This window comes from Culex quinquefasciatus, chromosome 2 (genome assembly GCF_015732765.1).
Source record: "Culex quinquefasciatus strain JHB chromosome 2, VPISU_Cqui_1.0_pri_paternal, whole genome shotgun sequence".
Lineage (NCBI taxonomy): Eukaryota > Metazoa > Arthropoda > Insecta > Diptera > Culicidae > Culex > Culex quinquefasciatus.
Genome location: NC_051862.1, coordinates 106,774,725 through 106,800,668, shown reverse-complemented (window position 1 = coordinate 106,800,668; position 25,944 = coordinate 106,774,725). Strand labels below are relative to the sequence as shown.

Genomic DNA, 25,944 nt, shown 5'->3' with positions numbered 1-25,944 from the left:
TAATTAGAGTAATTTGTGATACATTTTAATTTATAAAGTTGAGAATAAAGTTTTGAATCTTAGTTTTTTAATTTCCCATCTTCCCTCTTCTCTTCATCCACGACTAAAGCCAAGGTTATGGACAAATTTTTTTGACCATGTTTCTCTATGGCTAAAAAGTTGCGGATTTTTGTCCCCTAAAACATATAAAAAAAACTCGAAAATCAAAAAATACGTATTTTGGGAAATTGAGTTTTAGTAAAAAAAAAGTTGATTAAAAAATCAGCAAGTTTTTTTTCTGTGTACCTATTTTTTTCTAAAAAGTCCTCAACAATACCTACAACTTTGCCGAAGACACCAAATTGATCAGAAAATTCACTCAAAAGTTACAGCAGTTTGAATATTTACATACCATTTTTGTATGGACAGCTGCCAAAATTGTATGGAGACTTGTATGGGTGAACCAATGACGCAAAATAGCTTATTTGGTCATAGGGAAGGCCCCCACAAAGTTTGAGCCAAATAAAAAAATACAAATAAAATCCATTTCCGGTTTTGGTGGAGAATTGCTCACATGGATGTTTGATTAAAAAAAACCATTCAAATGTACAACTCGTGCTGAAAAAATCATCTTTTTGCAACTTGTTGCATAAACTGCTATTATATTAATATTTTAGGTTGAAAACTGTTTTTTTTTTTTATAACTGTCTTTATTTATTTAGGCTCATCTACCAAAGTTTTACGGAGCCGGATATCATTTTTACATAATTACTTAAAGCTTGGGTTAGTAAAGGGGGAAAGCCGAATACTCGCGGCTGTTTTGAGGTTAATAATACATTATGTTTAAGGACGGACTTTTGCTTCTGTGCGGGCTAAGGTTCTAGTTTTCATCAGATGTTACTATTGCTAGGTTGCAGGGTGGCGATGCTTGCGAGATTGATGCAGCTACAGGCGCACTTTAATTGACTTTAGGAAACGGTACAAGTAGAGAAGATGTGGCACATCTTGACTTGCCAAAATGTCACGAACAGGTAAGTCTGATAGTTTTCCTTGGGCCCTAATGAAAACAGGTTTGATTTATACAAAAAATAATTTACTGGAATATAAAATGTAATTTAACGAATAAAAAATAAATAAATAAAACGATGAAAAACATAGGTAAATAAGGCTGGTACAAATTTTATTTTAAGTTTTTGTCCCCCTTCAAAGTTGGCTCGAAAAATCAGGGGACAAAAAAATATTTTTTCAAAAAACTCTGATATTTCAATGAAAATTTAAGTGCAATCAGTTGAAATTTATTTTGAATGCATTCCCCTGCGCTTAGAATCATTTTTAGCATGTTTCGGTTGATTTAAAAATCATTTGAACTTTTGAAAATTTTCGATGTTTATTATCGCAAAAAGATTTTTTTCGCTAAAATTTTGGTTTTCGTCAAATTTTACATTTTTTGAAAACTAATGATTGCAAAACAACCGAACTAGTGTAAAATTCATTTTAAAACACTTTTACCGTGCAAATGTTGAAAATATGGCTTGTTATTTCAATATTTGTATTTTTTTATTTTTGCCCCCTCACGAACCCGGCCCGAGCCGAGGGACAAAAACTTTGAAAAATATTTGCATCGGCCTAATTAAAAAAATAAAATTATGAAAAATATTCTCAAGCATCGTATGGGCAAATCACTAAAAATGAATAAAAAAATTTGAAAAAATTCCTTAGCTTCATTTTTTTTACCAAATATAATGCTCATGATATTATCATTAAAATAAGTTTCATCATCCATCCAAAGCCAAATCAGCTAATTATTTTACAAATCTGAGAAAGTTCTTTGTTTATACAATTAAATTAATACTAGATTAGATCAAATTAAGCAGGCTTGAAAAATATCAAATTTGTTAAAAAGTTATAGAAAAATTTATAATGATTGAGAATTCTGAGCATCTATCTGAAAAATACATTATTCAATTCAATTCAATTAGTGTTTATTAGTAAATAATCAATTTACAATTTTGTGTTTCTTATAACCTAATAGAGTTTTGGAGTTCCTTTCAACTATGGTTTACACTATAATTCATTTAGATGTAATTGGATATTCTAACAATGGATTTGGCAAGAGAAGGAAAAATTAAAAAAAAAACCTTCGAGATTTGCTAAGGAAAAGGATAGAAATAGAAAAGCTTAAAACTAGATCACAGTTTGTGTTGTCTTTTGACGTCGAAAAACTTCGCTGCACAAGACAGCTTATCCGTTGTAGATGTACTTCATCATCAGCTCACTGAGAGCTTGGAATTGTTCTGCCTTGTTTCGGCAGGCACGAAAGCGCGTGAGCATCTCACCAGCAAGGGCGAAAAACTCAGGAAGCGTGAAGAGATCATCTCCGGTAACGTCTGCTTGTCCCGGGGGAGTACCGACGCCAGAAGCGGCTACTCTAGCGTACGAACCTCCCCAACCGGGAGGGAACGCTGGTTTGGTTGATGGAACCGCTCCGCCGCCAGCTGCTGCAGCGTTCGAGCTCGAAGTCTTCGGAGGCTGGCGGGACGCTGGCGCTTTCTTCTTCTTGTCCTGCTCCTCGAGGTACTTTTTCCGCGCGGCACAGCCACGGAAATTCGCCGTGTGGTTTCCACCACAGTTCGCGCACTTGACGCGCGCTTTGTGCTGCTGGGCGTTTTCCCCCAGCTGGTCTTTCCGCGGAAGATTGCACCTTTCGGTGAAGTGGGTCTCACCGCACTTTACGCACCGGGGCGGAAGGTTACAGTTTCTTGAACCGTGTCCGAATTTTTGACAGCGGTGGCATTGCGCTGCGTCGGTCGGATTCTTCGTGTAGAATCGCCACGTCACGAAGAAGCCGTCCAGTGCTTTGATCCGCCGAAGGTCCTGTATTTTGACGGACCCACGATCGAAGTACAGGAGGTACAATGTGTACGTACCTGTGACCGTTGTCGATTTCGAGAGCACCTTAACCTCTCGAGGCTTAACCTTGATGCCCGACAGGTGTTCTTCCAGGTCGGAGATCGGGCGGTCCGGATATCCCTGAAGGACGATCTTCACTGGGACCTTCTCTGCAGGATCAAATGTGAAGAATTTGAAGTTTCGCAACTTCAACTTCTTCACCACCAGGTCGAAATTCTGTTTATTGTGCGTAATAACTTGCACTGAAGTTTTACTAATTTTCAGACAATATTGGAGTCCCTCAAGCAACTCGTCAATATCGTCTGCCAACGTTTCCAAAACGAAAATTGGAGGTGGTCGTCGTTCCTTCGGAGAGTTACACTTTTTCTGCTTTCCTTGCTTGCGCGCAAGTTCATCATCGTCATCGTCGTCGCCAGTACTGCTGCTGTCACTGGCGGTGTTGTTTTCTTCTCCACTCAGCATCTCAAATTCGTTGCTGGTGGGAACGTTGGAAGTGGTTGTTGTCGTAGTGCTGGTGGACTGCTGCTGCTGCTGCTGCTGGCCGGAAGTGCTTCCGGATGCCCGGGTCGATTGTCTCGTCCGTACTGGGGACTCACGTGGACGGTATGACACGTGTAAAAACGATGGATCGGTGACGTCACTGGGCACGCTCCCGTGCGCGATGGCGGTCGATGCGGCGTTGGTGTGTTTACCTTTCTGCACTCTGCCGGTAGATGAGCTTCGTGGGTTTTTCGAGGCCGCACTCGAACTGCCACGGCCACGGCCGGCCCTTGGCATGCTGGAGCAGCAAACTCGCGGATAATCACGGTAAATTACGGCGAAAAAATCGAAAAGTTTGAAGAGCTCCGAACACTTGACTGTTGCTGGCTGGTGTTGCCAGTCCCGATGTTTTGAAAAATACATTAAAAAAAAAACACTGATAAAATAATCGATTTTATGAAATCTGAGAAAATATACTGCCAACTTAATTCCTACAATAATTTTCTCAACCTATCTCATATTAAATTATTAAAAAATGCTTATAAATTTGAGAGGGGCGCCACATTGTTGCTTAATAATAATAATTATAATGTTTATTAAATCCATTACATGTTAACAGTAATGTCTGACTTCCCTAATGAATATAATTCTTTTGAAGGGATGTGTTTCGCCAAGGGACCCAAGGTACGGCTCTGTTCATATCAGTTAGTTGTTTTTTTGAAAATATAGATAATAATACCGTAGTGTCCTTGTACGATGTAACGAAGCACCACAGACAAACAGACGGGACACTCGAGTTCGGAACCATCGTCCTTCAATAACCGAGCCAAAACGGTTATTTCAAATGCAATTTAGCTTCGGCATCCACTAACCCGGCGCTGATGGCGCTGCTGTCGTGACAGCTCGCCCGTCTTTCCTTAGTGTGTGTAATGTGTTTCTGTTGTTGTAAAGTTGAGCGTGAGCACGTGGCAGCAAATGAAAACAACAAAATATGATAGAATTCAGGAATTCTAACGGTGATCCACAATCCAGGCTTTGCGGGACAATATTGGGGCAGTTTCGACCAGGGTCAGATGAGCGGCTGACTAGCGAGGACATACCCGTTGCCCCACTATTAACCCGGTAGGCCTGCCGCTGCCGAGGCTGCTGATGAGGCGTCCGCTACTGCGGAGGAAGCCAGATTCTGTGGTGAAGTCGGAGAAACCTTGGAGCAACCTGCTTATCCTTTATGGATTGCTGCTGCTAGTCGTCCTTTTGGCGATGTTGCGTCGATCGTGAGGGCCACTCAATCTTCATCCACAGTTGTTCTGTTTCGATGTACCTAAGAGTTTGCGGCAGCGTTTTTTGGAATCCTTGCGACTTTTTTCATCTCATTCGCCACTTTTTGCTGTTTAACGCAACTTAACTGTGCCGTGGACACGTTTCCTGCGGATGTTTCGAAACGAAACGCGAATGTTTTTGGGAGCAACGGGGAGGACCATTGGTTTGGTCTCTGTCGTTGCGGTTGTGGTGCGTCGTTGCTGATGCTGCCGCATGGTTTGGCCGTCATCTTCGGCAGTCGGTGTTAATTTTTATTTTTATTTCATCGGATACTGACGATAAGCAACAACAACATTATTTAAATCAGCTGTTGATGCTTACAATCGTTAAGGCTTGATTGTCTCACGCATACACTGACATGACACATGACAGTAATGGGTTTGTATTGGTATGTTTGGGCTGCGCTTCGGCATAAGCTCACCAGGCAGCGCTGGCGTCGCCGTGATTTGGTGGTTTGACGAAGGACGATGAATCTCAAAAATTATTTGTATGGAGAGTCACGTCTGTTTGTCTGTGGAAGCACTATTCTGAAAACGTGAGAACTGCTTTCGAGTATATTTCTAGGATTAGTTTTCAAAAAGCCGTAAGAGCCATTGGTAAACAAAGTCCTTTTTACATCGGTATTCGACCTACTTATGACAAATTAATATCAAAAACGCTCTAGTTTGTTCATCTACACGTCCTTCAAGTGCCCCAAACTAAAAATAAATAAAATTTTGTATCATTTTCAAGAAAAACGAAAATTAGTGTAAGAGGTCACGGTGGCTCTTACGGCTTTTTGAAATCGCACCCGAGATTTGTAAGAATTACAACATTGCAGAACCATCTTATGATCAACTCAGGGAAAAACTACGCATGTTGTTCTGTAGCTTTAAAACGAGTTATACAAAAGCCCATAGAAGAAGTTTATATTTTGAGTCATCTAACAACAATTGGTTACATAGCGAGTTTGATTTAGCAGCATTTATCGAGGAAACGTGAATTTAGCAAGTGGATCGTAGACGAGTACCCATACAATGCTCCATAAACCGTCTAAAATTCTAAAACACCGCAGACACCGTTTTTAATTTGGAGGGGGAGGGGGGATTTCAACTCAAGAGGAAGGGGAGGAAGGTTGAAAGTAAACCAGAAACTATAAGCCCCCATTCAGTGCACCAAGTAGACAGAGGAAGAATTTATTTAAATTCACCACTTTAATGCATGTGGGCTTAAATATATGAGGGTAATTCTCCGCCAAGTCACACAGCAGTTGCCCCGACCCCTCTTCGATTTGCGTGAAACTTTGTCCTAAGGGGTAACTTTTGTCCCTGATCACGAACCCGAGGTCCGTTTTTTTTATATCTCGTGACGGAGGGGCGGTACGACCCCTTCCATTTTTGAACATGCAAAAAAGAGATGTTTTTCAATAATTTGCAGCCTGAAACGGTGATGAGATAGATATTTGGTGTCAAAGGGACTTTTATGTAAAATTAGACGCCCGATTTGATGGCGTACTCAGAATTCCGAAAAAACGTATTTTTCATCAAAAAAAAACACTAAAAAAGTTTTAAAAATTCTCCCATTTTTCGTTACTCGACTGTAAAAATTTTTGGAACATGTCATTTTATGGGAAATTTAATGTACTTTTCGAATCTACATTGACCCAGAAGGGTCATTTTTTCATATAGAACAAAATTTTTCATTTTAAAATTTCGTGTTTTTTCAAACTTTGCAGGGTTATTTTTTAGAGTGTAACATTGTTCTACAAAGTTGTAGAGCAGACAATTACAAAAATTTTGATATATAGACATAAGGGATTTGCTTATACACATCACGAGTTATCGCGATTTTACGAAAAAAAGTTTTGAAAAAGGTACTTTTTGCGTTTCTCTTTGTTTCGTCGACCGTGTCTGTTGCGGGTGACGATGAACGGCCATGATCGACGACGACCAACTCTTTCAAAACTTTTTTTTCGTAAAATCGCGATAACTCGTGATGTGTATAAGCAAACCCCTTATGTCTATATATCAAAATTTTTGTAATTGTCTGCTCTACAACTTTGTAGAACAATGCTACGCTCTAAAAAATAACCCTGCAAAGTTTGAAAAAACACGAAATTTTAAAATGAAAATTTTTGTTCTAAATGAAAAAATGACCCCTCTGGGTCAATGTAGATTCGAAAAGTACATTAAATTTCCCATTAAAAGACATGTTCAAAAATTTTATACAGTCGAGTATCGGAAAATGGGAGAATTTTTAAAACTTTTTTAGTGTTTTTTTCGATGAAAAATACATTTTTTCGGAATTCTGAGTACGCCATCAAATCGGGCGTCTAATTTTACATAAAAGTCCCTTTGACACCAAATTTCTATCTCATCACCAGATTGGAATGACCACAACGGAACATCTGGCAACGGATCCGCGGGGGCTTCTTAGCGGACATACAAAATTTGTGAGGGTGAGGGGCGGACAATTGGATCTGATAGTTCTAATACGGCATGGGACCAATCAAACTTCATGATTTTTTAAATGCAGTTCAAGAGGATTATAATGGGAGTGGAATGGCCCCACCGGAACATCCGGCACCGGTTCCGCGAGGGCTTCTGGGTGGACAATTGGATCTGACGAAATTTTCTTCTTTTTTTCTTCTTCTTCCCTCTCTCACATATGTCTTCCAAAAATTTCGGGGGGAGGGGGGCTTCAGCCCGAAGCCCACCCCCCTGGCTACGGGCCTGTCAAGAGGATTATAATGGGAGTGGAATGACCACAATGGAAATTTAGGAATTGGGTGACTTCTCTGGCAGAATTGGATTACTTCTTTTTATTTTCAGTGTAGTTGGCGCCACCAGTCAATTTAAGCTGGCAAAGCATGCTGTCAAATTTAGGAATTTGGCTACTTCTTGCGAAGAAGGTAGCAAAATTACTAAATAAGGAAAGGGGCAAAATTCCTAGAATAAAGGAATTTCTTCTTATTTTTTTATATTTCAGTGTAGTATTTTGATGCCTCTGTGCTCTTTTGTACTATCTTCTCAGCATTAAGAGCACAGATAGCACGATGCGATGCGAAGTTTAGTTTTTTTTTGACGTCAACGATAATTTTTTTTTTCAATTAATTTTTATAAGGGCGTATATAGTGAAAGTGGATTTTTTTTCAGCGTCAACGAACAATGTTTTTTCTTAATTTTTATTTGGGCGTATTTAGTAAGAGTTGAGTTATCTGGGCGTCAACGATCAAAGTTTTTTAATGTTTTTATTAGGGCGTACTTAGTGAGTGTTGAGTTTTTCACTTGGCGTCAATGATCAAAAGTTTTTGCTAATATTTTTATGATGATATCTAGTGAGAGTGAAGTTTTTCCTTGGGTGTCTAAAAATTTTTGATAATCATATAAAATGGTGGCCCTTCGGGGCGTTAGGGATGTAAGCCATTTTTTCCATGGGGGGTGTTGAACACCCGCAACTCCCCCCTTAGATACGGCCCTGCCCTCGTCTACAACATAATTTGTTGAATCAAACCTTGTAAAGGCTGATTCTACAAAACAATTTACTGTGTGATATTATACCAATGTTCTCAATGCTTGCTTAGAGCGAACCACAGAGTAACACTGAGTTACCACTGAGTGCTTGATTTTTTGTTCAACTTTGTGGTACATCACCGGTACATCCCACGCTACCAGCAAACCTTATGGAGCCAAAAATAAAATAACTTTTCTTCGCACTGCTCACTCTGGGTTACTTTCTGCAAAAACCGTCCAACTAAAAGCGAAACTTATTTAGAGACACCGTAGAGATTTTCCCTTGACCCCTTAAACACGAGAGCATCAACGCTTCCTTTCTGTCCTGGTGCGTTATGGCAAAATTCAGTCTCCTAACGAAGCGATTTGGAGGAAAAAAAAGCAATAGGTCCACATTTACCACTTTATTTTAAATTACATCTCCATGACTTGAAATTTTATTTCTATAGCCCTTTATTAAAATAGATTTTCTGCGGAATATTTTCATATTTCCTAAGATCTTCATAAAATTGAGGTTCAAATATCTTCATTGTTTTCGTATCCAAAGAAGCCGTTTGCGGAAAGAGGGCACAGGCAGTAGGTACCATGACTGTGAGGCTGAAAAGAATATGTTATGTAAGATAAACACTCTACTGCACACGAATAAACAAAAAGATAAAGAGTATTTGTACAAAAGTTGGGTCCTAACGGAACGGAATCGACGTAACACCTTATAATGTGGCCCTCTTTAACCTTGCGGTTTCGTAAATTCACAGTAGGGTGCCCAGAAAAAATTAGAAAATTTATCCTCGAAACCCGTGAAAACCGCGCGGCGAAGACTACGTCGTTTGAAGAACTGATAGCCCTCACCCATTTAATTCATCGAGCCAGTCAAAAACGCAATCTCCTCTGCCACTACCGAGCGAAAAGCGTACTGGAAGAAGTTAAGAAAACCAGAAATTCCAACACTACCGCTATCCCTGCGGTTGCGGTTTTCCCGTAGAAACCGGGAACCTCAAAAGTTAAGATAAAGATGGTCACTTTTTGGTCACTTTCGCAACGGCAAATCCGCTAGCACCAGAACCGGAAATTGCGAAAACGGTAACAGAGGAATCTATCTGTTGTAACTGCGGTTGGGAGGAGGGACAGGCGGGACGCAGAGAGAAAGAACACGGCACCAGTAACTAACTAACCTTTTAATATACAAAACGGATTCGCTGATTAAAATGGAACTGAATTCGTATAAGTGAATCCAATTTCGCTAATTGGAACGACTGAAAGCTGTCAAAAGCGTGTTCGGAAATCAACGAACAATGGGGTTGAGATAGCCGGGTCCGGTGGTTAGTGGTTAGCGTGGTAGCCTCTCACCCCAGTATGGCCTGGGTTCAATCCCAGACGGACCCGGTGGCATTTTTCGAGACGAGATTTGCCTGACCACGCCTTCTATCGGATGGGGAAGTAAAACGTCGGTCCATTAGCGTAAAAGAGGTTTTGAGTGATTCACCACACATAACCTTCGGACGCCTATAAATGAGCAGAAACTTGCAACAGAGCCCACAAAAGACCGGGGGGTCGTTAAAGTGGATTGCTTTGCTTTTTTTTCCCTTGGAAAATCAAATTTTGGTATTTTGGTATTCCTGTGGCCATCTATTACTGGGCAACCAAGAGCACATTTTGGTCGCTGGTATTTGCACAAGTAATACCAAAATTTGGTATTTTCATACCATTTTCAGTGCAGCAGTTGAAGTTAGTGAAAAAAACGGAAATGATCCATATGCAACTGTTCTTAGTGATATTCTTCACCACATCGAATGCATTTGTCATTGATAAACGGCCTGTGCTTGAAGTTCTTGAAGCTTCTGAAAAATAACAAGATTAAAAATAAGTGTTATCAAAATGAAACTGGATTGGAATTCACCAAATTTCAATAATTGTTTATTGTTTATTCGTCAAGCTTATGTAAACTACTTACAATTTTCTTACATACTAGATATTATTTCTATTGTACAGATTTTTTCGTAGTTCCGGGTTAGACATGTCGAAATGTATGTACTGTGAATTTTCATTATAAAAGCGCATCATTTGATTTAATGGCGAATTTTTTAAATAATTTGTCGTGTATGCAGTTATTCTAAAAAGTTGTGAATGTCTAAGAGTACGGCTTGGTTCATGAATACTATTGCGTATTACTGAAAATAATGCTGCTGACTGTATGCGTTGAGAAATAATGTCGTTGATGAAAGAGAGCATGGCAAATTTACGACGTTCTTGTAATGATTGTATGTTTATGAGCATGCAGCGTGCTTCATACGATGGGAGAGGAAATGCAGTCCAGTTAAGTTTACGTAGTGCGTACAGTAAGAATTGTTTTTGGACAGATTCAATACGTGCTTGGTGTACGGCATAGTATGGATTCCAGACGATACTACAGTATTCCAACATACGTTATATAGAGTAATTTAATAGTATACGGGTCCTGGAAGTTGAATGCAAAGCGCTTTATAAAGCCTAATGTACTTTTTGCCTTGTTTATTATTGTGTTATAGTGTTCTACAAAAGTTAGTTGTGAGTCTAGGATGACACCTAGATCACGTACTACTTTGCATTTTTCTACTGGTTGGTTTCCTAATAATACTGTTATGTTTGGTGTTTCATGTTTTCTGCTGAAGGCAATGGAATTACATTTCTTTACATTCAATTGGAGTAGGCTTTTACTACACCATGTGTAGAAAAGATTAATTTCGTTTTGGAATACATGACTGTCATTGGCATTTCCTATTTCCATATACAATTTCATGTCGTCTGCATATACAAGTACGTTAATTTTTTTAAGAATGAAGGAAATGTCGTTTACATACAAGATGAAAAGAAGAGGTCCTAGATGGGATCCTTGCGGAACCCCAGAGGTGACGTGAATTGATTCCGATAGTACATTTTGGAAGCGAACAATTTGTTCGCGCTTAGTCAAATATGACTTAAGCCATTCCAAAAGATTCGGTTGAATTCCAATTTTCTGCAGCTTGAAGATTAATAATGGTATGTCGATTCTGTCAAATGCCTTACTAAAGTCTGTGTAAATTGCTTCTACGAAATTGCGATTATGCATTGCATTCAGTGTAAAATTTACAAATTCTAAAAGGTTGGTGCTAGTAGAGCGGCCTTTAAAAAAGCCGTTCTGTTTACATGTAATGCGGTTTTTTACTTGCTGAAAGATTTTTTCATTTATAATAGATTCGAAAAGTTTTGGAATGCAAGACAAAAGGGCAATTCCGCGATAATTACGTATGTCTGATTTTGAGCCTGACTTGAAAATAAGCACCAAAAAAGACTTTTTCTATGTTTGTGGGAATTTTCCAGTATTTATTGACATGTTGAAAAGATGATGCAGTGGATATGTCAATTCTTCTGCAAGGTTCTTTAGGAATGCAGGTGCTATTCCGTCGGGTCCTGGTCCTTTTGATGAGTCTAAGTCCTTCAATGCCTGGCGTACTTCCGTTTCTGACAAAGAATTGACTGTGACGTCATTTGGAAATTCCGGTATATATGAAAAGTAGTCGCGGTCGCGGTCTTCTTCGGAAAATGAGGTGAGAATTTTGAAAAAAAATTGCAAATTTCTTTTGAGTTACTGCCTACATTTTCGTCCAGTTGCATTTGTGATGGGAAGTTACTACTTTTGGATTTGGATTTTACGTAATTAAAGAAATTTTTCGGGCATGATTTGACTTCCGATTCGACTTTACTATTATATTCTTCGTTGGCAGAATTGAGTGCCGAAAAAAAATGGTCGGAAATATTCAGATAATTCAGAAGATTTGTGTCATTTGTATTGTTTCTGTATAGTTTGTAGGCTTTTTGTTTTCTATTTTTAAATTTCTTAGTTGTGGAGTGAACCACACTGGGTATTTATTGCCTGTGTTATTACGTCGTCTTCTTCTAGTAGGTACGGTTTCAGATGTTATAGTGTTAATTTCCGTATAGAATTTTCCTACTAATTCGTCGACATTTCCTTCATTATTAAATAAATTTTGCCAGTCAATTGCAAGTAGTTTACGTTTGGCTTCTACAAAGTTTGTTTTATTGTATTCCAGGACTTCTTCATATTCCCAGTCAATGGGCAAAGTGTTTTTATGGACATAAATAGAATATTCAATTGCTGTATGGAAGACTTCATTCTTCCAAAGGGGGGTTACAGATTCTTGTACATGAAAGTCTTCAATACAGTTAGTGAATAAAAGGTCTAAAAATGAATTTCTTTGGTTTTTTACATGATTGATTTGGAAAAGTCCATAAATTGCAATATTGTCAAAGAGAAAATGCAAAGTTTCATTTTCCCCAATGACTGGGAGAAGAATTGCTTCATTTTCTTGGTCAGATATAAATTCGACTTTGCTTTGATTAAAGTCGCCATAAATGTGAAGTTTTACTTCCGGTTCCATTTTGATGTTATGATTTCTACTGTTTTAAAGAATAGTTCATACGACTGTTTATTTGCATGGTCCGGCGGAAAGTATACTGATGCAAAAATGTGTACTTGGCCTGCAATAGTGGCTTTGGCCCAGACTTGTTCAAATTGAAAATGTTTTTCAGTTACAATTTCTTTTGGATTAAGTCTGGCATTTATGGCTAAGAGGACGCCGCCTCCTGACTTTTTCTGACTGAGATTTAAATTTCTATTGCCTAGGAATACAAAATAATTGTTTCCAAAAATTTCTTCAGGGTGGACGCTTTCAGTTAGTTTCAGTTCCAAGAATAATGTCGAAAGAATGTGAGAGAATGTTTAAAGAAATTTCCTTCATTTTGCCTGGGCTTTTCATGCGATTGAAATTCTGACAATAAATTAGAATTTCATTCGCCTTCTGTTGTTCCGTTGAAGAAATTTTTGGAGACATACTTAAATTATTAATAGTACTTACTGCCTCTTGCGAGGGTGTCATTTCTTCTTCCGTGTTAGAAGGCGTCAATGCTTGTAAAAATTCGACGATGTCGGCAGGTGTTGGCAATGCTGCAGGTATTGAAGTCTTCTAGTTGTTAGTAGGTTTCCGTCTATGCAGACGTCCAGGTTTTTGGTCCTTCAGATATGCGCCAAGTATAGTCTGAGATTGTCATAGACTTTAATTCCGCGGAGTCTGGCCAGCAGGAAACGGCCATCGCCGACTGCAGACTGTTCAGTTAGGCGTACTATGGGCGGCTTCATTGGGTCCAGACAGAACATACTGTCTGTTACTTCAGGAGTTTGTGATGACGTTTTTGCTGGCTGCGGCGTGGTGGCGTTTAGAGGTGGGACGATTGGCGTTTTTTCCTTCCGGTAGGGGTTGATGGTTTCCCCTTTTCGGAAGTTGATGAAGTTTGAATTCGATGTAGTAGGAGGTTGGCCAGAAAATTCGACCCTTGCCTGGTCTAGAAGTTCCTTGTCGGACAATTTGGTTGACGAATGAGTGAAAAAGTTGCTGCTACTTGCGTTGTCCTGGTCGAATTGATTGTCCTTTAAGTTAAAATGTGACGTACTTGGGTTTCGGCCTGCGTCAGAGTTGCAGTTGGTCTGGTGCTGTTGCCGACGAAGATGTTGATGTGATTGTTGTTGCTGCAGGTGTTGCTGTTGCCGGGGTTGCTGATGGTGTTGTTGTGATTGTTGTTGTTGCTGGTGCTGAATTTGTTGACGATGTTTTCGGTTGCGGCGACGTGCTTTTTCGGCTTCCTTTTCCTGAAGACGGCGAGTCCGCTGCCTGGCGTCGAAGTCGGTCCAGTCTGGCTTCCAAAATTTTTTGCTGCCGATAAGTCGCCAGCCAGATTCGATTTCCAGTACGGTTTGTTCGTTTAATTCTTCTGCCAGTGATTTTTGCCGGACTTCAATTTCATTGTCTTGCAGTTTTTTTGATGGATGAAGTGAGGGCCCTCACTTCATCGTGGACTGCTAAAATTATGTCCGAGGGGCATTTTTCTGCTGAGGCAATTGTTTTAATTATGTCATCCCGGTGGGATGACGTAATTTCCTGGATACGGCAGAATGATTCAGCGAGTTTTTTATTCTGGTCCGAGGTGGTGTCTTCAAATGCTTTTCTGACTTCGTTTAAGGGGAAGTCCATTGCCGGTGCCTGTGTTAATACTGCCGAAAGTATTCGACTTGCGATTTCTGCAGATTTCTTAATTTCTTCCTGCAGGCCTATGATTTTATTATGCAGTTCATTAAGGGCTTCTTGGTTTGTCTTGTCATTGGTCTTGATGTGAGTCAAGATCATATGACTGCCTTCTAAATGATGCTGCATTATTTTTCTAATGTCGATTTCCATATGTAGGTTATTTCGACAAAGGCTGCATACAGTATGTAAAAAAAGTATTTACACCCCTTGGGCACTATGCACATTTTGTGATGAAACATGTAAAAAATTTAAAGTTTGACAGGAACCTAGTACTACGTTTTGTTCAGAAACTCATGCCAAACATTTTGCTAAAAAAAGCTCATGAAAAGATGATTTCTATAAAAGTTATATAACAAATACTATTACGAAAATAAAAAGGTGCAAAAAGTTTGTACACCTTTCGAAAAATTAACATAAATAATGTTATTTGTTGACAAATCACCATAAATCCAGTCTCCCAACTCCAAATAGGCATCCTTGACTGATTAAAAAATAATTTGGATTGAATATAAAGTTTACTAACTACTTAGTATAAAAGTTTATATAACTCTGGAAATTCTATATAAAACTTATCTAAACTTAATTTTGCAAACTTTTAATTCAACTAAATGTCAATATATTACCATAGAATTGCTAAATAAACATTTTGGAGTGGGTATAACACCGTTTTGGGGTATTTGTATCGATAGAATAGATTTTTCGTTGGAATTTCGTACCAACCCGGAATTACGTCGTCGGAAAATCCGCCGGCATCTGAACCGGTCCTCAATTCACAAGTCAACCTATGTGGCATCAGAAAGGGCATAAAATTTCCGATCTTTTGATACCCATACATCCAGGTTTTCTATAAAACCCACGTTTTTAAATACCTAAGCAAAAACGTTGTTATGGTTTCGTTTGAGCAACCTGCCAAAAATGTATGGAATTTCGTAATTTTTGTTCTCGTGGATCAAACTTACTTTTGCCCAGGTATTTAAAAACGTAGGTTTTATAGAAAACCTAGATGTATGGGTATCAAAAGATCGGAAATTTTATGCCCTTTCCGATTCCACATAGGTTGACTTGTGAATCGTGGACCGGTTCGGATGCCGGCGGATTTTCCTACGACGTAATTCCGGGTTGGTACGAAATTCCAACGAAAAATCTATTCTATCGATACAAATACCCCAAAACGGTGTTATACCCACTCCAAAATGTTTATTTAGCAATTCTATGGTAATATATTGACATTTAGTTGAATTAAAAGTTTGCAAAATTAAGTTTAGATAAGTTTTATATAGAATTTCCAGAGTTATATAAACTTTTATACTAAGTAGTTAGTAAACTTTATATTCAATCCAAATTATTTTTTAATCAGTCAAGGATGCCTATTTGGAGTTGGGAGACTGGATTTATGGTGATTTGTCAACAAATAACATTATTTATGTTAATTTTTCGAAAGGTGTACAAACTTTTTTGCACCTTTTTTATTTTCGTAATAGTATTTGTTATATAACTTTTTATAGAAATCATCTTTTCATGAGCTTTTTTTAGCAAAATGTTTGGCATGAGTTTCTGAACAAAACGTAGTACTAGGTTCCTGTCAAACTTTAAATTTTTTACATGTTTCATCACAAAATGTGCATAGTGCCCAAGGGGTGTAAATACTTTTTTTACATACTGTATAGGAAGTACATGTAGTTGCAAGTCGTCTTCGGAGCCACGCTTGACCCCAATACAGGCTGCGTGAAATTTTCAATTACAAATGCCCGAACAGTTCCAGAGGTATTGTTGGTCGAAGGGTGAAGAGCACGTCGGCACATAGCACTGCATTTTGCTTACGTTTGTTAATAAGTGCACACGCGACGCGCGACAAAAAATAAATATGTTTACGTTTACGTTTGTGGACTGGGTCAGTGAAGGTAAATAAAAATAAGGTGTAGAGCGAATTAAAAAACGCGTCCGTCCGGTAAAAAGACTCAACTGCAACAAATCAAGTTTGAAATTACCAGTTTGCACAGTTTGGCATTGCACAGTTGGAAAAAGGGCCTAAAAAATTACCGCAACATGATTTCGCGCAAACCATTGATTGCTATACACCAAAAGCTTCGTTTTTGTACTAGGAACAATAATCCGATGAAAAAACGCACTGCACGGACCGGTAGCCGGAGTACAGGCCACCGGAAGATCCGGATTTTTGGAAAAAAAAAGTGTCAGATTTATCCAATTGTGAACTGATACGCTTTTTTCTACCATGAATAGTCATGCAAAACTTTCTTAGAATAATATTAAAGACCATAGGATCCATCGGAACCGGTTCCACCGATCTGCGGTGGCCACATCCGGAACCGCAGTAGGAAACAGCATAAACTAGTTGTGCGACGTATCAAACTTCTTGATTTTGGATGGAGAGTATTTTTAAGATGTATTTTTGCCTCCTTGACCGGTTTCCAGGTTCTCCGGTCGCCACATCCGAAGATCATATTTGGCAAATTCCTAAAACCATTCTTGCGACATATCAAACTTCATATTTTTGAAAGAGGAGTGTATAATGTCCCCATCCAAAATCAAGATGTTTGATACGTCGCATGACTGGTTAACACTGTTTTCTGATGCGGTTCCGGATGTGGCAACCGGAGATCGGTGGGACCGGTTCTGATGGGTCCTATGGTATTTAATCTTATTCTAAGATTGTTTTGCATGCCTATTTATGGCCACTTGCTTTGCTACCTACTTCGTGGGCATCGTCGCTTCAAAAAATCAATACCTGGTTCCATGAAGTTCGAAATGACTTTATTGGAATTTTCTGTTGCCTACATTCAAAATTGAGTACCATAGTAAAAATAAAGTATTCGTACCGAAGTTTCTCAAGCAAAACTGGAGAATGGATAATCTCAGTATGAATATGTTTTGTATTTTATCGTTTTAGGCCGATGCAAATATTTTTCAAAGTTTATGACGCCCCCCCCCCACCCCCCCCCCTTCAAAATTGGTCTGAAAAATCAGGGGGCAAAAAAAAATAGTCAAGAACAGAACATTGATGAAGTCTGCAAGTAGTAGACGAAATACGTATCTGTCAAGATATTAAAAATATATAGCGGAATTAAAAGGAACAACTCGTCTCTTTGTATTCATAGTAATGCATTCTGCTAAAACGCTCAACCAAACCACAAAAAATATGTTTTCAAAAAACTCCAAAATTTCCATGGAAATGGAAGTCTAATCAACTGAAAACAATCTAAAATGCATTTTTCTGCTCTGATAATCATATTTAGCATGTTTGGGCTTGTTTAAACATGTTTTGAATTTTTATGAAATTCCAATGTACAACAACGCAAAAAAAAATTCGCAAAAAATAAAATTTTCGTCAATTTATGGATATTTTGGAAACTAATGATGGCAAAACAACTGGACAGGTGTATAATGCAATTTAAAACACTTTTTTCATTATGATTTCAACATTTCTCGGATTAGTTTTCAAAAAGACTTAAGAGCCAATGGTAAAAAAGCCTTTTTGCATCGATATTCGACATTTTTACGAAAAATCGATATCAAAAATGCTTTAGATTGTTCATCTACACGTCTTTCAAGTGCCCCCAACAAAAAATAAATGAAATTTAGTTACAATTTGGAGAAAATGGAATTAAGTGTCGGAGGTCACGGTGGCTCTTACGGCTGTTTGAAAACTCAACATTTAATGTTAAAATCATGGCTCGTAATTTCAATTTTTATACTTTTTTTTATTTTTTTGCCACACTTCGACTTTGGTCAGAGTCGAGGGACATAAACTTCAAAAAATATTTGCAACGGCCTTATTTCAGAATAAATATTCTGAAAAAAAAATCTGTTATTTGATTTAACAGTTAAAAATTTCGCAATTTATGCCCGTAAGGGTGGGGGGTCTCAAATTATATGGCATGGACTCACAAAAAGAAACACACAGCAGTATATAATAAATATTTGACTTAAAATGAATTTATTACGCTTAACAAAATTTTGTTGGCTACCCTTCAGGGGGGGAGGGGAGGGGGAAAAAGAGGGGGCGGGTTGTGTTCTTAAAGTGGGGATGTATTAGCTTATCCATAATTTAATAATATAAACTCGCAATACTATATATACGCAATTCTGTTGTACTTGCAAATGTATGAAAAGACTATTTATTATAAACATTCAACTATTGAAAAACATGAAAAGTCATATAAATCGACGTATACCATTTCAATACCATACAATTACCTAAATTTGTATGAAAACACATTTAAAAAGCAAAAATATAATTTGGCCGCCTGTTTGTATGGGGATGGCCCATAGTGAGATGTTGACAACTCGCCGTCAAAGTTCATCCGGCCGAAGCTGCGCCGTCGCGAGATGAGCGTTTGAGGGCGGGAGTTGCTAGAAGAGTTTAAAAGTAAATAAAATTTGCTAGACACTGAACCCATTCTCAATACTCACCGGTGACTTCTTCGGTATTCCAGGTAGATAGTTTTGATCAGGTTCGTCGGATCTCGCTCCAACCTCTGGAAGTACACCGAGTACGACGCTCCTTTTCGTACAGACGGTCCTTCCAGAACTGGTGCAAACTGTCCTTCCGGATGTATAGGTAATGCTCATCAAACATGTCCCTGTGTAGTATGCATATGTTGGATGCAACTTTTCTGGCCAGTCTGTCTATTTAGGGTCTCTAGGTTACACGCTGTTATAGCGTGCTTGTCGGCATAATGTTATACCGAAAATCCTCCTCGGCAGAATGACAGCTACGTAGAGCGCGTCATTCAGCTTCTGTCAGTGTTCCGAGCAAGAAGCTCGATTCTAAAGAGTCGCCGTTCTGGGTGATTCTCTCGCTGGGAAGTGGATTTCCACATTGGCGATCCTGCTGGATAATATTCCCACGTAGAATTCCCCGTAACCTGGAACATACAATCCAGCGAGAGAATCGCTCAGACGGCGCTAAGAAAATTTAAGCAAAAGGGAAAGAAACAGGTAAATAAACTTTTTTTCACTATCGTGCTTGATGAGGGTGATAAACACGGAGTGTTTTAAAGAACAAACTAATGATATAAAATTCGGTATGTCTGATATTTGGCACCGTGAAAGAAGGGGTCTTTCTCGACATTTTGCGGGGTAGGTATACCGAAATATTTCGTCGGGGGGTCTAGAGCAACTTTTTTTTTGAAGATTATTTTTCAATTTTATGGGGTATTTGTTCAATAAAGTCACAGAAATTCTGTGCATTCATGTTGATATCACTCAAACTTCTTATGAATATGCTTTGGGGACTCTAACTAATCATATTTTACCCATATTTGACCTCCACAAAAAAAATCGAACCAAATTTAACAGATTTCTAGCATTCATTGAAATTACTCCAAAATCCAATCTGGAAACCCCAATACGATCGAAAATAAATCTTTTCTTTGTACAATTTGCACGAGGTGGTCACTCCAAATATATTGCATATATTTCATAAGTTGATCCGTATGTGCATCCATATTCACGTGTATACACGATTCCTCTATGAATTTTATTTCAGTGTTTTTACAGCTGTCATCGCAAACGCACGCACTGCTGATTGTATACAAACAAAAAAAAAATCCCTTGATTTTGCTGTTCTCCGGCCACATTTTTTGGATTGCAAGGCACGCCCGAGGAGTTATCGGGACGGGATACCAAGATCAGTAGAAACCGATCGAGCCGCTGAACGTGGACCCGCAGGAGACGGAAGACGACCGTGCGGTGGTGGTGTTGGACTACCAACGGAAGGGCAAGCGCCCCGTGATCAAGACTACGACACGACGGACGACACGACAGACGTACTTTTTGCTCGTTGCCTGGTTGTTCCGGAGAAGCTCAAGCCGGACGATGAGAGTGAACAAGGACTCGTACGTCGTACCTCATCCTGGAAACACTTTCGGCCGAGTACGACGCGCGCGTCAAGGCGATGGAGGTGGACGAACGGCCCACCGAGCACTACTCGGACTTTGGCGGGTTGGACAAGCAAATCCAGAAACTAATTGAGGCCGTTGTGCTGCCGATGACGCACAAGGACATATCCAAGATCCTGAACAACTGGTGCAGATGTTCATCGGATACATTGCCAAGCTCGTCCGGGACGCGTTTGCACAAGCCATGGAAAAGTCGCCGGCGATTACTTCCTGCACGCGTCTACGCTGCAGACGCATCAAGCTGTTGCATATGCATGTTTGGCCTAATTTGGTCACCTGGAGTTCAATGAGAGACGAACATTGAAGTTTCTTGGATTTTCTTTTTATTTGTGGTTTCAGCTTTATTTTTTTTGTATTGCTAAATATGATAAAAAAAACAATAATTATGAGACAACGCGTTGCGTTGCATACGGTTTTTATTTGCCGAATTTGTCATTTGTCTGACCATGTGCCGAAGCACCTTAAAGATGCGCGCGGGATCCTTCTGCTGGAGGATTTTGTAAATATCCACATTATTGGCCCTCACCTTCGCTTAAACTCCATCCTCCGCTCCGTCCTAACATTTAGACTTGGACGTTTGAGTCCCGTTACTCACGTAACCTTCTTGATCGGCCCTCTTTTCAATCGCAACTCGCGACGTCGTCCGCTGATTCGTACGAATTGCCCCAGCGAACCATCCCGAATGCCGAGTAGCCTCAACGCGTGGTCAATTTCTTACCGTCAAACTGAACCACCCCTTTCCCCTCCGGACACTCCATCAGCTTGTCCAGCTCGTTCATGTGGTTGTGCTTGTCGATTGATCCCCCGAAGGTGGCCAACATTCCCTTCGCATCAATCTTCAGCTTCACGCGACAATCTCGCAGCTTGCACTGAACACAGCCACAGCGAACTCCCGTCCGACAAGACCAACCGAAGATCGAACGGATATTCCTCAAAAACCACCTCAACCGCCTCGTCCGTTTCATCCAGCACGTCAAAGTTACGATCCTCGTGGTCACTTCCAATCCACGGTAGCGACCGTGCCGCGACCTTCCGCTTTTCCCACGCTTCTCCCCGTTATCCGCCGTCGAACTGTCCGACTCAAAACCTTCACCCCCTTCCCCATTCTCGCTGCCAATGCTGTACGAATCCGTCAAATCCTCCAGCTTCACCGGCACGGCCGTCGGCGAAAATTCCTCCCGTAATCCAGCCAACACCGCCCACACAATCCCTGCAAATCTTCGTCACCGTGTCCCAGCTGTTGATCTCAACCCCTAAACAATCCCGCACCGTTTGCAGCTCATCCGCCACGCTCCCGCCGCCGCCCGGAATCATCTCGACCAACGCCGCCCCGCCATCCGCCTTCAAGCAGAACCGGCACATTTCCTCGTCTTCATTGTCCTCCAGCCCGTTCTCGACGTAACTGTTGCAGTGCAGGTCTCGCGTCCGGAAGGCGTGCTGCGCGTCGACGCGTTCGGCACAGCCGGCGCAAATCCGCACCTTCGGATCGACTTCCGGTGAAATCTGCAAAGGCGGAACGATTAGAAATGAAGCAAAAGATCGGAGGATTACTCACCCCAAGTCCGAGGCAGTCGATGGTCTTGTCAACAATTTCTGGGTCGGAGCGCAGATCCGCACTGGGCTTCATGCACAGATTACTGGAGGATTGCGGGGAAGGTTGTTGCGAGGATCGGTTCCGCAAATGAAAAAAAATACCTCATGCTCGAAAAATATTGGAGCGGTGACAGTTTGTAAACGAAGGAAACAAACAAGTGACAGTTCTTAACTGTCATTATCCACACTGAACAAAATGTTGTGCCGAATATCGTGCAGGTGAATAATATTTATATATATTTACGATATTTACGGAATATTTACGGAAGTAAATCCAATGCGCTACGGATCAACCTTGTGCCCAACCCCGTGACAATTTGTCATGAAAATACAGCAACACTTTGCCCGGATACCAATTTGAGCATTAAACAATGGATTATTTAATAAATTTTGTTTAATAATTTTATTTAATAAACGTGATTTTTTAATGATCCCACTTTGTTTACATCTACAAAGTAGGAGGATGTTCAAGCACAGCATGACTTTTTTCTTACTGGTAAATGAACTGTTTTATAATCACTCAACAATACACTCAAAACTAAAGTTACCGGTTCAAAGGGTTGAAAGTATCCTTTTAAACGGTATTCGAGGATTACCCTTTGCAAAAGGGTACACTTTATCCTTTTAAAAGGGTGAAAACCACCCTTTGACTTCACCTCACTGGCTTTACCCTTTCAAAAGGGTAACTCCCTTTGCAGCGAGTACCACTAGCGCCACCCTGGTTTTTATACAGGTAATTAATTAAATCTGTTGTGAGTTTTTGGATTGTGCTGATCGTGCTCGTGCGTGTGGCGTGTTTTTTTTAGGTTTTTTTAGTTTACCGGAGTTGTTCCAGATTTTGGCCAATTTAGTCCATCTACCACCATTCCGTCGTAGAAGACTGTGACATCCGCACAAAGGGGGGCATCGAAAATCTCTTGCAATCAAGTTTGTTTTGGTCGGTTTTGTTTTTGTCAGGTTGGTTACAGGCGTTCTTATTGCAGAAATATTTCGGTTTCCCGGATGGCTGAATGTGCAACATCCGGCCGGATAGCAGGTGCGTCATCTAACCATTATGATTGACCACATGTCCCAGCGCGAAGGTGCGGCTGGACGCGGCCCGTTGCCGGGTGTTCGAGATCCAGCAGCTGGTGCAAAACTAATCGGAAATCTCAGCGGAAAAGGGCCGTGTAGCTAACCATGTCGTTAACATGATAATCTGAAGATTCTGGCCACTCCGGTGACCATGCGCTGCACGATCAAGTGGTCAACTAGCTTTCCGGGGCCGTTGCTCGCTAGGAACTCCGATCGAACAGCTGATCTTATCCATTGGTTCTTTTGTATTAGATTTCTGGAAGTTCCAGAATAACTGTTTGGGTGTTTGTTTTTTTTTGTAGATCAATTGCGTTGCTCAGCTCTAATGATTGAGTCCATCGACTTCAACGCAAATCCGGGAGCTGAGGGCGCTAAAATCGCCGCCTTGGAGAGACACTTACGGCAAGTTTGACATGTCCAGAACATCACGGGGTAGTTATGGTGCACGCCGACGGCCGATGGCCGGAATTAATGTTTACATTGATGCGTGTTCCAGCGTAGGCAATTGCAGCAACGCCTTCATCAACGTGATTGTGCATCTTAGCCCTCACTCCGACCAATGAGTTAAAGCACAAACTCCTGGATGAGTATTCTACCTTTGCTAACTGAACGACATAATAGATGTATCACAATTTTGAAATTTTCGATTTTTTGAAACATTGAATTTTATTGTTATTTCTAAATTTCTGATTGTTTAAATTTCTGCTTTTGATTACTTAACATTTTGAGTTTTTTTAACCCTTGGATTGTTTATACACCTCTTTTTATGCGATGCGTTACGTTTTTCTAATTTGTAAATTTCTCTGGAACGACGCAACATCTTTGCAATCTTTCAAAAGCAATTTGTAGGTTGTAAGTTCAGATCTACAAAACGCTTTTTGAAGCTTTCAAAAATATTGTTATATTGGTTTAAGAGAAATCTACGAAACAAAAAGCGTATCGCCACCGTGTAAAAAGAGGTTTCCCTGTATTATTTTTATTTCTAACCTATCGATTTCGGAAAACAACCGTGCCCCCCCAACATTTTGGACTAGTCGGCGCCCCTGGCTGCAACGTTGACTCGCTGTTGTATCGTGGACCGGAACCTGAACATCCTGAGGGAGGTCGAGAAGGACATTCCCGGACTAACGGATACGACCATGCCGCGCCGTCTCGGACCGAAGCGTGCGAATAACATCCGCAAGGAGGAAGCCGTGCGTCAGTTTGTAGGAGTGCACCCGCACCCGGAGAAGATCGGCAAGAAGAAGTCCAAAAGCACAAGATCCATCGTCTTATCACGCCGGTGATGCTGGAGCGCAAGGGATCTCGTCTGGCCATCAAGAAGCGTTGCGTTGAGTCGCGTCCGAGTATATGAAGGTGCTGGTCCTGCCCCGTCGGAGCGTATCTGCCGCCGGACCGGACCGTTGATAACTGAATAGCGCAGCTCAGTCGGTTCCAAGAAGGAGAAAAACAAGGCCATTGTCAAGGCTGCCGACAAGGTGACCGAAGCCACCAAGAAGCGCGACGAGACCAAGAAAGAAGTCCGAGACCGGTAAGAAGGCTGTTACCGGGGACAAGAAGGAAAAGAAGATCGCGAAGAAGGACGGAGTGGTCGGAGCCAAGAAGAGGAGAAACAGAAGTGGTAAAGAAGTGAGATTTGGCCTTGTGGTGTTTGTAATTTGATCACACAATAATACACAATAATTTAGAGTTAGAAAACCTACCAACTAGAATCAATGCAACAACGTTATATTTCCTGTTAAAGTATGTAATAAAACAAAAAAACTGCTTGCTTTTTAATCCCATATTCTTCTTAGGAGGAATATTAATCAAAACATATTTTTTATTGCTTCAACATGATAAATAAAACTAAGTAAAGCGTAATTTCAATATCCAATGTATAGCTTAGTTTTATTTATCGTGTTGAAGCAATAAAAATAATTCGTTTTAATTCATATTTTTCGTTCATATTTGGTTTGCGCCTGGAGGAATAAATCCATCTAGTGGCGAAAAGCGGTACTAGCCTAGTAGCGGCAATGTATGGTGGCGCCGCCAGTGGCGAATAGTGAAAACAGCCAAAAGCTGCGCGCGGCGACACGCACACAATCAAATGAACTGTCAAATTTCTAAAAAAGGAAGATGAACATCGAATGGGCATCGCGCTTTGAACATCGGATGTGCATGATCGATGTTGACCATTCGATGTTCAAAATTCGGGTACCAATGCTCATAAAATTCGCATTGGCGGTTTTGCGTGTAGTAATACTTACAAACATCCAACAGCTACAACTTGAAATGGGCCATGAAGATATGAGATTCGTCGAAATGCCTTAAATTTTTCCAGAGATTCCATTATCATGGGTAAAACTAGCATTCCTGGAGCACACATAACAATTCGAGACAAAACGACCTAGAACAAAAAAATAGTTTATTATTAATAAACGGCCCTGTAAAAGTTTGACAATTCTCAATCTGAGCAATCAGCCAACGAAATCGGGTGTCTTCTAAAACGACCGACCAGTAAACCTACTAAGTTGGCATGCGTCGATGACAACATTTCAGTTGAGCTATTAATCGACATATTAAATTGGCCTTAGTCGAGCATGCACGGAAACTGTTGAGGTGCAGTTTCAGTAACGGGTAGTTTTTAGGCTTTTGCGCACCCCTGGGTTGCATTTCCGCTAGGTTGACAGATTTGACAGATCGCTCATTCCAAAAAGTATCGCTCGCTCAATAAACATCGTTTTTCTTTTCGCTCTGTAAAACTGCGTGTTTTCCGTTTTATTTACCTCTGGCCGAAATCCCATTCCCATTACGTTATGGGCCCAGAGTGCGCGAGTGCTGGATTGTAAATTGGGAAAATCGGTTCGTCGTGATGGACTCGGAAAAGTTCGAGACGCGAGTGCCATTGTTGAACGGATTTAACTACCTTTCGTGGAAGATCCGGATGCTCACGCTGCTTGATGAGCATGAGTTGATGGAGTGTATCGAACGGGAGTTGGAGCAGGACCCCGCCCTGACTCCGGTCCGGGGGGATGACGAGGCCCGGCGCGAGGCCAAGTTGAAGGGACTGGAGAAACG

General features: G+C 40.4%; 2 protein-coding genes across 3 annotated transcripts in view; both read right to left on the bottom strand.

The window, feature by feature from the left end:
* Positions 1-8,569: 8,569 nt before the first annotated feature.
* Positions 8,570-25,944, bottom strand: part of LOC119767372 (sideroflexin-2) — a 200,272-nt gene continuing 182,897 nt past the window's right edge. For both annotated transcript variants that reach the window (XM_038255842.1, XM_038255843.1), the window contains exons 5-6: positions 25,134-25,273; positions 8,570-8,777 (exon numbers count right to left, since the gene is read on the bottom strand). In XM_038255842.1, the coding sequence (XP_038111770.1) occupies positions 8,624-8,777; positions 25,134-25,273 (294 nt within the window). In that variant the 3' untranslated portion in view covers positions 8,570-8,623. The remainder of the gene's footprint in view (positions 8,778-25,133; positions 25,274-25,944) is intronic.
* LOC119767374 lies at positions 19,261-22,032 on the bottom strand. The gene is made up of 2 exons (XM_038255844.1): positions 21,773-22,032; positions 19,261-21,720 (listed from the first exon to the last, which is right to left on the bottom strand). The coding sequence occupies exons 1-2, from the start codon at positions 21,842-21,844 to the stop codon at positions 21,307-21,309; spliced, it is 486 nt and encodes a 161-aa protein (XP_038111772.1). The 5' UTR covers positions 21,845-22,032; the 3' UTR covers positions 19,261-21,306.